This window comes from Pseudophryne corroboree, chromosome 10, assembly GCF_028390025.1.
Source record: "Pseudophryne corroboree isolate aPseCor3 chromosome 10, aPseCor3.hap2, whole genome shotgun sequence".
NCBI lineage: Eukaryota > Metazoa > Chordata > Amphibia > Anura > Myobatrachidae > Pseudophryne > Pseudophryne corroboree.
Window position 1 is genome coordinate 250,851,436 of NC_086453.1, and position 15,218 is coordinate 250,866,653.

General features: G+C 42.2%; 1 protein-coding gene across 3 annotated transcripts in view; it reads right to left on the reverse strand.

The window, feature by feature from the left end:
* The window catches only part of USP28 (ubiquitin specific peptidase 28), a 230,216-nt gene that overhangs the window by 11,908 nt on the left and 203,090 nt on the right, over window positions 1-15,218 (reverse strand). For all 3 annotated transcript variants that reach the window (XM_063943189.1, XM_063943188.1, XM_063943190.1), the window contains one exon: window positions 2,052-2,230. In XM_063943189.1, coding sequence (XP_063799259.1) covers window positions 2,052-2,230 — 179 coding nt within the window. The remainder of the gene's footprint in view (window positions 1-2,051; window positions 2,231-15,218) is intronic.

Below are 15,218 nucleotides of genomic sequence, written 5' to 3' on the forward strand. Positions count from 1 at the left end.
TAGTAAAAGCAGGGTAACATCTGTTACTCTGCAAGTGAATGTAGTACAGGTTAAGTCTCCCACATCCGAATGTTTGAGACCAGAAGTATTTTGGAATATTTTCATGCCTATAATGGCATGGTGATGTAAGCCACGGCACTCTGTGGCCTGGACCACTAAGCTCAACCTTTTATGTGACCTGTGGGCACTTGGGTGCAGCGGTGGTGTGTACCAGTGGTGGAGGAGGTATGCTGGGCCAGTCATAGCACCTCCGACAGTAGCAACCGGATTTCAGGTGGCCTGTTGGGTGCATCTGCAGCAGTGACAGCACAACCCCCTATAGTGGGTGGTGGACTGGTCTGTCACAATTAGGATTCCACTGGTGTCACTGACAGAACCAGCATGAGAATGTGACCATAAGCAATGAGAGCTATGTGTGTCTGCAGCCATCAGCATCTCTCAGTGGATTAGCCTGCAGTAGCTGCACTGTGACTGTAACGGTCAGCGGGCAGTAAGGTACAAATGCTGATATATGTGGTGGCTGCGTCAGTCACATGTCATGGCGTCAGTCACTTTATGGATATCAGATGATGTCAGTCACATGTCATAGCTCCTGAAAAAACTTTGTTGCTGTTTTTTTTTTTTTTAGAAAATGTTAATTTTTGGGAAATAAAGATATATGAGACTCAACCTGTGGTGGAGTTTCTTTTCATTTATTGTAAATTTAGGAGGTGCTGATAATGTTCTGTTGTCTTCACACGCTCTATTTTGCTCATTATTTGTGTGCTGTACAATGCTCAGAAACATACCAGAGCACATCAGCTCACAATACACAGCTATACTGGGTCTGACGGGGTCACAAATGACGACACAACAGGTATTTGCTTGATTCTAAAAGCCCCCCCAGCAGCTGGTTGTTTACCTTTTATAATTAGACTGGAGAATAGTAAGCAGTACGGGGCCATAACGGATTTACTGAGCCATTGGCAGTTTCACTGTGGCTGCCGTATGTACTTACAAGCTCATGGCTTAATATCTAAGATAAGCACATGCTACTGGCAGGATCAACCAGGTAGCTCAGGCTGCTCTCCCACCACGAGTGAATGCAAATGAAGAGGAAAATTTGGAATACAGCTAGTTGCCTATAACCTTACATATACAATTGTATCTCTCTCTGCTAAGTGCTTCTCATTATATAAAGAGGAGACAGGTTCAGTGACTGAAATGTCGTTGAAAGGAGAAAAGTTGAGGAAGCGCTTTAGTGTGCTGGATGACATATATATATATATATATATATATATATATATATATACACACACAAACAAAAAAACCCAGCACTCACCAAAGTAAGCTCACTTATCCTCAACAATTCAATAAATAAATGATGGGGGTTTAGTTAGTGGATTGGCCAACGGTATGCAGGCTTCCGTGCATTGGCCAATTCACTAACTAAACCCCCATCATTTATTTATTGAATTGTTGAGGATAAGTGAGCTTACTTTGGTGAGTGCTGGGTTTTTTGTTTGTATTTATTAGAGCGATGTGGTCATGGGCTACATGCACCCCACCCTGTGAGTGGTAAGTACAGCTGTGTACCCCGCTTTTGTGGTGGAGAGTGTTGTGTTACATGCACCCCACCCTGTGAGTGGTAAGTGCATAGCTGTGCCCCGCTTCTGGGGTGGCGAGTGCTGTGGTTTTCTCTCTGTGTGTGTGTATATATATATATATATATATATATATATATATATATATATATATATATATATATACATATATACATACATACACACATATATATATATATTTATTCGGTGGTGAGCTTGCTGCGCTGGCACAGGTTCTATTACCACTCTATGGGTGTCGGCATGCTGACCGTCGGGATTCTAGAGGGGCGGGATGTAGGGGAAGGTATTGCGAGGAGAGCGCCGGTCACATAACATCCCATATACACACACACACAGAGTACTATCAATGTACTTGCATTATATGCACGTGTATGAAGGTCAAACATGTTCTAGATCTGCAATGCAAACTAAAAGTAGAAATAAATAATTTCAACCTATGGTGCTCACCGCTCATCATAGCTGAGATTTTTATCAGCAAACTGTTCCAATAATGTTCTTTCTATGACACGTTCTGGTGCCTTGTTCTGAAAAAAGTAGACTAGCACATGCTGTAGGCGAGGGTCGCTGGATGGAGACAGCTCCTCTTTAGAGAGCTGGAGAAGTCGGGAATATTCTTCACGGAATGCCTACAAAGAAATGAAACTGTGAGGTTCGTCATATTAACTGAATAGAGAAAAGGAAGCATCGCCAAACCCTCATTAAACCACTTGGCTGCCAGGCAGCTTTATAGCGCACAAACCGTGTTTAGTTCTAGGTTTAGTAAATTGTGAAAAGTTTGTACATTATTTAGAAAGTGTAATATATATATATATATATATCAAGGAAAACAACGGCGTCACTCCAGGTCTTGTGCAAAATTCAATGTTTAAATCAGAAATCAGTGTCATGTCCAATGTTTCGGGGCCCGTAGCCCCTTTGTCAAGGAGTGATCACTCCTTGACAAAGGGGCTACAGCCCCGAAACGTTGGACATGACACTGTGATTTCTGATTTAAACATTGAATTTTGCACAAGACCTGGAGTGACGCCGTTGTTTTCCTTGCTATGATCTGACCACATAACGGAGGGCACCCAGGCTATTGACCCAGGAAGGACCAGGAGTGCCGGGCATTACAACTATATATATATATATATATATATATATATATATATATATATATATATATATATATATATATAGGTTGAGTATCCCTTATCCAAAATGCTTGGGACCAGAGGTATTTTGGATATCGGATTTTTCTGTATTTTGGAATAATTGCATACCATAATGAGATATCATGGTGATGGGACCTAAGTCTAAGCACAGAATGCATTTATGTTTCATATACACCTTATACACACAGCCTGAAGGTCAATTAATACAATATTTTTTTTATAACTGTGTATTAAACAAAGTTTGTGTACATTGAGCCATCAAAAAACAAAGGTTTCACTATCTCACTCTCACTCAAAAAAGTCCGTATTTCGGATTATTTGGATATGGGATACTCAACCTGTAATTACGTTTTTACAGTCTTTATGCAGAGTTGAAGGTAAAATGACAATTGTACTGCAATTTTACTCAGCCATTATAGATAAAAAGGGTATTGTCTTGCCATTAGTACTACGCTACTATTCAGAATAAAAAAAAAGTTACAATTAAAATACTCATCTGTATGCAGATACACCATACACACAAATGTGTCCTCATATGCCTAGCCTAACCTCAGATGCCTGGAATGAGTGAGCCGCACTGAGCGGTGTAACGGGGATTTATAAAACTCTTCTGATTAATGTGATATGTGTAATGTGTATATCTGTGTGCGACTGTGTCTGAATCTGCAAGGCAAGTTACACGGGGCCTGGCATTCCTAGATAGGATGTTTGGTATGCAGTTAGCATACAGACAGTCGGGATCCTGGCGGGCACAATACAGACGCCGGGATCCTGACGGGGGAACCATACTGCCACCGGTATACCGGCAAGGTAAGCGATTCCCACGACACGCATAGAGGGAGAATAGAACCTGTGGCGAGCTAAACACCGAGCCCGCAAGAGGCTTAGTTGCACTCACCACCCTGCCGCCATTCCACCGCTCGGGATGTCAGCAAAATTACATTCGGCATCCCGAGCGGCGGTAAATCATACCGAACCCGGATGTTTGGTGCAACTGCAGTAATTGTGTATCAGGACACATGCATACACCGTATTTATGAAGGACGACAACTTAAAAAGGCCAATTCTAACTACACAATGCATGATATAATATAATATAATATAATATAATATAAGAAAGAGATAGAATGCATAAACATTTTAAAAATATTAGTATGATAATGATTAAAGTTTACATTTGCTTCTGCTTATCCTCGTTTCCTACATAACCCATCATACAGCAGAGCCGGACTATGGGTAAGAGTACACAATCTGATGTGAGGACATGTAATGTAGCCTTGGCCTGGCAACAGGTAGCCATTACAGCACTAAACCATTCCTTATTTTAATGTGGAACGCTTTATTTACTATAGGACAGAACTGGAATTCTATATTCAATGCACTTTTCATTTATTAATACAGGCATACGTTTCAGCACTCGTTTGAGTGGGGGCAAAACTCCATCAACACATTAAAGAAATGCAATAGAAGTTCAAAGTAAAAAGTATAAAGTGTATTTTATCTTCACGCTTAATAAAATAAGTATCTTTCAATTTTTTTGCGCTGTGCTGCGTTTTAACAGCAGAAAGCTGTCAAATGGTTCAATGGTTTAAAATCAACATAGTATTTAATCATTCTTCCTCCTCTCCTATCCAAAAATCAGCCAGTGACGCACTAATGTAAGATGTGCAGTGAGCAAAGAATAATCCAAGAAATGCACATTTCAGTGTCTTTAGCTGCGAGGTGTAGCTACTTAATTACCAGGATCCGGGAATGAATATGTCTGTTTGAAAATGGATTTTGAACCTCAAAGTGAAAGCTTCTTTGAAAAAGCTACAGACATCTGCTACCTTTTCAGCACTGAAAACCAATTTACGTCAAACGCGGGATGATTCTGCATGGTACAGCCTAAAATTATCTTGTTAGAACCCAAGCGGCTCTCTGCACATTGCATGTGGTGACAAAAATAGATGTTCCACAAGCTCCAAAACAAATTTGCATGTTTTTGCAGATGGAACAATAGTGGCGCTGACAGTGCTTTTCACAGAACAAGAGCAGCTAAAAATTCCAAGCTAATGTAATGGCTCTAAGGTGGCATACAGCCCACACACGTGTCAGCCTACAAAACCATGCTTTCTACCCCCCTCTGCAAGCTGGAATCTGTCTAACTGGCCCCCTCCTGACATCCGAACAGAGCCCAGTTTCTGCTAGGTTGGAATCATGCGTTAGGATTTTGGTTTGCATATGAACACATACTGAACCTTGACATACTGAACCTGTTATTAACAAAAAAAAAGTTTGAGATGAACTGAAATGACTGGCAAAGATGTAGCAGAAATAGCTGGTGGAACGCCCAGCAATATTTCCTACACATTGGTTCCCATAAAAGATTATAAGGATAAATGCCTTCTAGCAAACATACAGATCACCATGCCAATTAGCTGGTAGTAGATACACTGGATTACCTGTGCAGTCTCGAGCAATAACCCAGTAAGCTAACATGCAAGAAAGCCTAGATTTGGTTCTTACAGTACAAATATGTACGGGTAGATTCACGAAAACTTTTATAACAGACAAATGGTGATGTTGCCCATAGCAACCCCAAAGTCTAGCAGTCATTTCTCTATTGCATTCGACTAAATGATAGAATTTGATTGGTTACTATGGGCACCAACAGCACTTTTCTCTTTTAGAAGCGTTAGGAAACACACCCGGTAGTATCAGTAGGAGAGAAGAGCCAGATCTTAGGGTCTAGTGACCATGACACTGTGGTTTGATACATATTGAGATTAGGTGAACAGAAGTACACCAACAGTTGTTTTAGAGTTTATAAAGAGGCGACGTTAGCATAAATGGGGAGTGGGGAGAGAATAAAAATTGTCAAATATTGTAAGTACTAAGAAACATCATAAAAAACACAACAATTTTAAAAAGCATTATGAAGATTGTCAAAGATATACTCAACACTATACACCATCCAAACATGCAGACTGAGGTCAGGAATAAACACATTAAGGAAAAGACAAAACAAAATGTAAAAAAAAAATTTACAAAAATTTCTACATTAAAAGAAAAAGATGAACTTTACTGCAGTAATGGGCAAATATATTTACTACAACACAGGTGTTACTTCAACAGGCAAAGATAAAGCGGTATCTGGATAATAGGTAGACAGTTAAAAGGCCAACAAGCAATAGGTCGACACCGAAAGGTTACATTGTCAAAAGGTCAACTGGTTGAAATGGTTGACGCATGGTTTTTGGATTTTTTCATCTCTTAGGATTTCACATACTTTACCATCCATGTGGACTAGAATTCAGAACGGTAACCTTCACTCGCCATGCGAGGGGACGTGATGAACTAATTGGGGGTCCACATGCTGGAAAGGAAATTTTTACACCAAAATAACTTCAAATACTCATGTTGACCTTTTCCTTGCGGATCTTTTGACTGTCAACCCTTTGATCCATAACCAGTTAAAAGTAGATAAGTCAATGGGTCCAGTGTTCTTAACCAAATTGCTACAGATAGGTGTCATTTCAGGTGATTGGAGAACAGCGAATATAGTTTCACTACACAGAAAGTCAATACGGATGAATATAATAGTAGCCAGAGACCTGTGAGTCACACAACAGTAGACGGGAACCAAATGGAAAACATGTAAACGAGGTGGTTATAAGGTAGACATTAAAGGGGGGGAGCTGTAACCAGACTTGTCCCACAAAATTTCGCCCTGTCACCCACACATCTGCCCCACGACTCTCTCATCCTGTCACCCACCACATTTGCCTCTGCAGACTCTCTCACTGTGCCAAATACCTGACCTGTCTGCGCATACACAGGCGGGTGGAAAGGGGCTCACTGAATGTCCCTTTTTTTAAGTACTCCACCACACCACCCTGTTCTCTGCCATTTAGTCCTCGAGGTCCTTGAAAGGGCATCAAGGCCCTTTGGATCTCGCTGGATGTTGCCCAATTGTTGCTGGTTGCGATGGGGCCACAATAACAGTTCAAGCTTCAGGGCTCCAAAAATTTAGGTCTGCCACTGTTCTGGACAAGACAATTCAAGAAAGCATGGTACAAAAATATTGCTAAGACATAACCTGCCCCCAAACCCCTTTCATATATATGAACTGTACTGGGTACAGAGGTGTTTAAATAAACGTATAAGCATTGATTAATGTAATAAAAAAAAAACTTGGAGATGCAACAGTCAGTAAATCAAACAAAGCAACGTAGAACATAAACAATCAGTTTAAGCAAAAACTGAAATGTATAGATACCCTGTCAGTGACTTATGATTAAAGCCCGAAGAACATACAATAAAGTGTTTGTAAAAACACACGTAAACTAAAAGATGAATAATGCTTAATACAAGGAGATAATCCTGTATGACCAATTCTCATTAATCAATCCCTCATGTGCATTCAAATAATAATGTAGTGAGGATGCACCGTGTCTGGCATCTGACCGTGGTCAGGGAAGTCATCTCAGAATGGTCCATTCAACAGAACAGGCTTCGCAGTGTGTAAGAACATAAAATATGTTTTTTCGGCACCATTAAGAGAACAGTCTTAACCCACTTGGTATGTGGAAGTAAGTCCCCCGGTGACTCTTTGAACAATGACCCATATTCATGTGTATATGACCCCTTGTCCTCAATAACATATTAACTATAAAATGTTCTTTCTCTAAGGAGGGTGTGTGACCGAGCTGGTGTGCCATTAATGTGGGAATGCAGTGAATGTCCTGGTTCCCAAGTAGGTCTATGTGTTAGTGGTTTCATCCCCTACTGCAGATTGAGGATTGCATGCTGCAGGTCTTGTGTTTACCTTTGTTGCCAAATAGGTGAAAAGCTAAGTCTGGGCAGTGTCCGCAAAATAACTCAAAGGTTTTGTAAATCTACACGTTTTGCCCACAATATATTGTGCTTCAGTGATGGTCCTGGGGGAGGGTTACAAATACCCTAAATTGCAAGTGGATTTGGCATATGCTAATGGCCAATAACCTCCGTTTTGTTCTAGGGTCAAAGTTTGTTACAGTCATCTCACGACTCAGTAACTAATAACACTGATATAATTACACTATTGGAATATTCAAAAACTGTTTAAGCATGGTAGCTGGCAAGAGATGTACCAGTTAATCTGTTATCGAAACGGCAATGATATTCGTTATTTGCAATACTCAAACACTGCCTAATAAACAGGAATTTTCAAACAACATGAAATGTACCTGCCAAGAGGTGCCGCAGATGCCAGATAATTCCATCTGTTTTAGTTACAGATATTAAATGTGATACAAAAGTATCTAAAGCAATATCTCTCTGAAGTTGAATTGCAAATACAAGACAAATAAAGAGACATGTATATCAAACACAGTTAATCTTAGAATGATCTTAAAACAACTCAATACACGCAATAAGCAAAAACTGTCAACTACAGTGGGGTTATTTGTTGGAAGCCTTGGCTTATACAATATAGGCCCAATGTTTATTTAATAGATACAATTATAGGGGGAATACAATTGCCAACAAAGGGGGCGAGTTGCGTGGTGTTTAAGTGCCGGCAACAGCAGCCCGGCCAATTCACTCAAACATTCTCGCTACCCCCAATGTGCCAATTTCACACAGGGTCTTGTGAAAGATTGAATTGACTACTTCCAGATTTGATCCATCACAGATGACAGAGTAAAAGGGATAAGTATGACAAAGTTTCAGAAAAAAATAGCATTACTATGGACAGTATGCTGTTACTTCTGAAAGATGCCCCAACACAGGACGTGTGCTAAATTCTTATATAAATCAGTCTGTTATGCCTATGGATACTACTATGGTAAATAAGTCTATGCACGCATCCTACTTTGGCATTTCAATAAAGTACCTATGTGCTACTATTACCTAGAATGTCAGACATGGTGAATCAAAGACATTGACCACAACAAACAATGAGAAGTGCTGAAGGTACTTTATATACTAAAGGATTCTACAGTCTGACTTACTGGAAGAGTTTTTAGGAAGTTCAAATTTCAACTAAATAATGTGCCATACACAACTAAATTGAAGTAAATGAAAATGCAAATCATCAGTAATTATGCTGACCCAATATACTCGTTTTGTTTTTTTGTTTTTTTCGCCCTTGGCTTTTCCCCCTACCATTTCCCTGTCCCCTTCCTTTCCCTTACCATTTGGGTGACTCTATGGGGTGAATTCAATTGTTTGAAAATTCGGTTGGGTGTCTGCTTTTTCCTGTCTATTAGATAGAAAACAAAAAGACACCCAACTGACTTTTCAAACAATTGAATACCCCCCTATATCTTTATTTTGCATTCTGAAGTGGTGGATAAAAGTGTTGTTACCTCATCCTGCCTGGCCTCATGGAGTATAAACGGGGTAACCTGGTCTCTTTCTATGCCCCCTATTCTCACCAGTTCCCATTTCTTGTCATGGCTACCATGTCATATTAGGTGATTTTAATCTAGTTTTAGATACCAAAGTAAACAACTCTCGCACACACACAACTGCTCCTTTTAACTTCGGCACCTCTTCTGGATTCTGTGCCTTCTAGCAGAATTCAATTCATATGATTCTTGGCGGGTACACAATCCAACCGGGCGAGACTATACATACTTCTCGCCTGTCCATAATGCCTTTTCAAACATAGACCTTCTACTGCTTGATAAATGGCCATTACAACATTCGGGTATGTTTGACATACTGCCTATTACATGGTCCGACCATGCCCCATTTTTGTGGTCCTGGAATGTTTATCAATATTGTATGCCCCCTCACCTTTTCACAGATCCTATAACTAAACAATCCATAGCTGATAGTATATAAATGTATTTCACTGCTAATTCCCCATTGGATATTTCTACCGTACATTTCTGGTGTGCGTTCAAGGCAGTGGTTCAGGAGTTTGCTCTTCAGGTGGGCGCTAGGCTTAAAAGAAAACTCTCAACTGCAGGAAGAACTTATAAAGATCTCTGAAAAGAGCCATCTTCCATATGGAGCAAATTGCTGTAATGTCTCATGGCTCGTACCCAAGCCGGTCTTAATAGACTGCATCAGAAGTTTTATTTGGTGGATAACAGGGTTGGTAGCTAGTTGTCCCATAAATTGCGAGCGCAGCAAGCCAAAAATAGAATTATGCCCATTTTTCCCGACTGGCGTACAGATTGTCAATCCCTCTGATACAGCTAACCAGTTTCAACAATTATTATTCTCAACTCTACAATTTATCTTTACAGCCTTCTACCCTTCAACCTTCTTCTTTTTACTTTTTTTTTTTTTATGTGCTGGGCCATATTCGTATCTGGCACAATGTTGTAATCAGCCCCTTCCCTCTCCTTTACTTATGATGTTTCAGAAAGTTCACTTCCATTTTACTATGGTTACCTGGATCCGGCCTGGGTTCAGGTGACCGGGGTTTGGGATCCCACTGGTCACCATACCGACGCCGGGATCCCGATCTTTAGATTGCCAGTAGGGGTGTGAGCATAGCGAAGCACCTTGCAGGCTCACTGCGCTTGCCACACAGCAGGCTCACCACAGGTTCTATTCCCATTCTATGGGTGGACACCCACGAGTGGGAAAAAGTCCCAGTCAGTCGGTATGCTGTTAAATCTGTTGGGATCCTGGCGTCGGCATAGTGACAGATGGTCACATGCCTACATCCCATGCATCCCTTATGTTGCTTCCCTCACCTTGTTTTCTGCACCCCACCCCTGCAAAATTTCAATAAACTTTATTGATGTGAAAATGCAAAACATTAGAAGCAGAACCGAGGCATTTAAAAAAGAAAACATAAAAATATATCAAATCACACACATGCAATTAAAAAAAGTTAAAATAAAAATAAAAGAACAAAAAAATAAAATGGATTTTTTTTTACAAACCGTAAAATCAACAGATGATGGTGTTAGGCAGGGAGGCTGAGGAGTAGGCACCAAATAGTTAACTCTCTATAGGCTGAACTTACCCCCTTTAACCCTCCCACCTAAACTGGCAATTCAGTAATTTATCTAACAAAGCCTAGTGGAGGAAAAAAGAAAATATATAAATCCTTAACCTCTCTGCCCCTCACTGATAGTTAGGGCTAAAAGATAAGGTGTGGTTTGAGTTAAATACAAGGGTATATGATAATTATCTTCTGAAGAACCTGACTATTATTAAAGAATTTGTTTCTTATTTAGGTACCCATACACATTGAGGCAAATTGCCGTCTGTGCAGATTCTATAGCCAAGGCTTAAAGTGGGCCTGGAGAGGTGGTAGAACTCATTTACCCCCCCACCCCCCTCCCATTAAGCAGAGCCAGTGCTAGTCTTTTCGGCATCTCCCTGCAAACTATAAACTAGTACCCTACTTCCTATACATTATAAAGGGACATTGATCTCACAAAGAAGCAGCGTGGTCACACAATAGTTTAAATTACTATTCAAATTACACCACACAGTAGCACAATATTATTCACATTGCACTGCATGTAGTGCCCCTGATTCATATTACACCACATAATAATGCCCCTTATTCAGGTTACGTCACTCAGTAGTGCCCTTTATTCACGTTGCGGTACACAATGGTGCCCTATATACATGTTATGCCACACAGTAGTGCCCCTTATAATAAGATTTTACTTACCGATAAATCTATTTCTCGTAGTCCGTAGTGGATGCTGGGGACTCCGTCAGGACCATGGGGAATAGCGGGCTCCGCAGGAGACAGGGCACATCTAAAAAGCTCTTTAGGTCACATGGTGTGTACTGGCTCCTCCCCCTATGACCCTCCTCCAGGCTTCAGTTAGGTACTGTGCCCGGACGAGCGTACACAATAAGGAAGGATCTTGAATCCCGGGTAAGACTCATACCAGCCACACCAATCACACCGTACAACTTGTGATCTGAACCCAGTTAACAGTATGATAACAAAACGAAGTAGCCTCTAAGAAGATGGCTCACAACAATAGTAATAACCCGATTTTTTTGTAACAATAACTATGTACAAACATTGCAGACAATCCGCACTTGGGATGGGCGCCCAGCATCCACTACGGACTACGAGAAATAGATTTATCGGTAAGTAAAATCTTATTTTCTCTAACGTCCTAGTGGATGCTGGGGACTCCGTCAGGACCATGGGGATTATACCAAAGCTCCCAAACGGGCGGGAGAGTGCGGATGACTCTGCAGCACCGAATGAGAGAACTCCAGGTCCTCTTTAGCCAGAGTATCAAATTTGTAAAATTTTACAAACGTGTTCTCCCCTGACTACGTAACTGCTCGACAAAGTTATAATGCCGAGACTCCTCGGGCAGCCGCCCAGGATGAATGCCACCTTCCTTGTGGAATGGCATCTACATATTTCGACTGTGACAGGCCTGCCACAGAATGTGCAAGCTGAATTGTACTACAAATCCAGCGTGCAATAGACTGCTTAGAAGCAGACGCACCCAGCTTGTTGGGTGCATACAATATAAACAGCAAGTCAGACTTTCTGACTCCAGCCGTCCTAACTATATATATATATATATATATATATTTATCTTTAGGGCCCTGACAACGTCTAGTAACTTGGAGTCCTCCAAGTCCCCAGTAGCCTCAGGCACCACAATAGGTTGTTTCAGGTGAAAACGCTGACACCCCTTTAGGAAGAAACTGGAGACGAGTCCCAGTTCTGCCCTGTTCAAATGGAAAATTATAATATGGGCTTTTGTAAGACACAGCCGCCCATTCTGACAATCGCCTGGCCGAGGCCAGGGCTAACAACATGGTCACTTTCCATGTGAGATATTGGTCAACAGCATGGTCACTTTCCATGTGAGATATTTCAAATCCACAGATTTGAGCGGTTCAAACCAATATGATTTTAAGGAATCCCAACACTATGTTGAGATCTCACGGTGCCCCTAGAGGCACAAAAAAACTGTATATGCAATACACCCTTTATAATCTGGACTTCAGGAACTGAAGTCAATTTTTTTCTGGAAGAAAATCTACAGGGCCGAAATTTAAATCTTAATGAACCCCAATTTGAGGCTCAAAACACTCCTGTTTTCAGGAAGTGCAGAAATCGACCTAGTTGAATTTCCTTCGTGGAGCCTTCCTGGCCTTACCCACGCAACATATTTTCACCACATGTGGTGATGACGTTGTGCGGTCACCTCCTTCCTGGCTTTAACCAAGGTAGGTATGACCTCTTATGGAATGCCTTTTCCCTTCAGGATCCGGCATTCAACCGCCATGCCGTCACACGCAGCCGCGGTAAATCTTGGAATATACATGGTACTTGCTGAAGCAAGTCCCATCTTAGCTCCCCAGGCCCTTAGTCCTCTGTGAGCATCTCTTGAAGTTCCGGGTACCAAGTCCCTCTTGGCCAATCCGGAGCCACTAGTATAGTTCATACTCCTCTATGTCTTATAATTCTCAATACCTTGGTTATGAGAAACAGAGGAGGGAACACATACACTGACTGGTACACCCACGGTGTTACCAGAACATCCACAGCTATCGCCTGAAGGTCTCAAGACCTGGCGGAATACCTGTCCCGTTTTTTGTTCGGGCGGGACGCCATCATGTCCACCTTTGGTCTTTGCCAACGGTCCACAATCATGCTGAAAAACTTCCCTATGAAGTTTCCACTCTCCCGGGTGGAGGTAATGCCTGCTGAGGAAGTCTGCTTCCCAGTCGTCCACTCCCGGAAAGAACACTGCTGACAGTGCTATCACATGATTTTCCGCCTAGCGAAAAATCCTTGCAGTTTTGACACTGCCCTCCTGCTTCTTGTGCCGCCCTTTCTGTTTACGTGGGCGACTGCCGTGATGTTATCCCACTGGATCAATACCGGCTGACCTTGAAGCAGAGGTCTTGCTAAGTTTGGAGCATTATATATATTTGCTCTAAGCTTATTTATGCGGAGAGAATTCTCCAGACTTAATCACACTTCCCTGGAAATTTTTTCCTTGTGTGACTGTTCCCCAGCCTCTCAGGCTGGCCTCCGTGGTCACCGGCATCCAATCCTGAATGCCGAATCTGCGGCCCTCTAGAAGATGAGCACTCTGTAATCACCACAGGAGAGACACCCTTGTCCTTGGATATAGGGTTATCCGCTGATGCATCTGAGGATGCGATCCGGACCATTTGTCCAGCAGATCCCATTGAAGAGTTCTTGCGGGAAATCTGCCGAATGGAATTGCTTCGTAATAAGCCACCATTTTTACCAGGACTCTTGTGCAATGATGCACTGACACTTTTCCTGGTTTTAGGAGGATCCCGATTATCTCGGATAACTCCCTGGCTTTCTCCACTGGGAGAAACACGTTTTTCTGGACTGTGTCCAGAATCATCCCTAGGAACAGTAGACGTGTCGTCGGAAAAAGCTGCGATTTTGGAATATTTAGAATCCACTCGTGCTGTCGTAGCACTACTTAAGATAGTGCTACTCCGACCTCCAACTGTTCTCTGGACCTTGCCCTTATCAGGAAAGCGTCCATGTTTCTTTTAAGAAAATTCATCATTCCGGCCATTACCTTGGTAAAGACCCGGGGCGCCGTGGACAATCCAAACGGCAGCGTCTGAACTGATAGTGACAGTTCTGTACCAGGAACCTGAAGTACCCTTGGTGAGAAGGGCAAATTTGGACCTGTAGGTAAGCGTCCCTGATATCCAGTGACACCATATCGTCCCCTTCTTCCTGGTTCGCTATCACTGCTCCGAGTGACTCCATCTTGATTTGAACGCTTGTATGTAAGTGTTCAAATATTTCAGATCTCACCGAGCCGGTTGGCTTCAGTACCACAATATAGTGTGGAATACTACCCCCTTCTGTAAAAGGGGTACTTTGATTATCACCTGCTGGGAATACAGCCTGTGAATTGTGTGAGGGGGAGACGTCTCGAATTTCTAATGTACACCTGGGATACTACATGTAGGATCCCGGAGTTCCCTTGCGAGTGAGCCCACTGCGTGCTGAAACTCTTGAGATGACCCCCTACCGCACCTGAGTCCGCTTGTACGGCCCCAGAGTTATGCTGCGGACTTGGCAGAAGCTGTGAGGGGCTTCTGTTCCTGGGAATGGGCTGCTTGCTGCAGTCTTCTTCCCTTTCCTCTACCCCTGGGCAGATATGACTGGCCTTTGCCCGCCTGCCCGTATGGGGACGAAAGGACTGAGACTGAAAAGACTGTGTCCTTTCTTGCCGATATGTGACTCGGGGTAACAAAAGGTGGATTTTTCAGCTGTTGCCATGGCCACCAGGTCCAATGGACCGCCCCTTTATACGGCAATACTTCCATATGCCGTCTGTAATCTGCCTCACCTGACCACTGTCGTGTCTTCGTCTGGCAGATATGTACATCACATTTACTCTTGATGCCAGAATACAATATATGCCTCTGCGCATCACGCATATATAGAAATGCATCCTTAAAATGCTCTATAGTAAATAAAATCTTGTCCCTGTCAAGGGTATCAAAATTTTCAGTCAGGAAATCC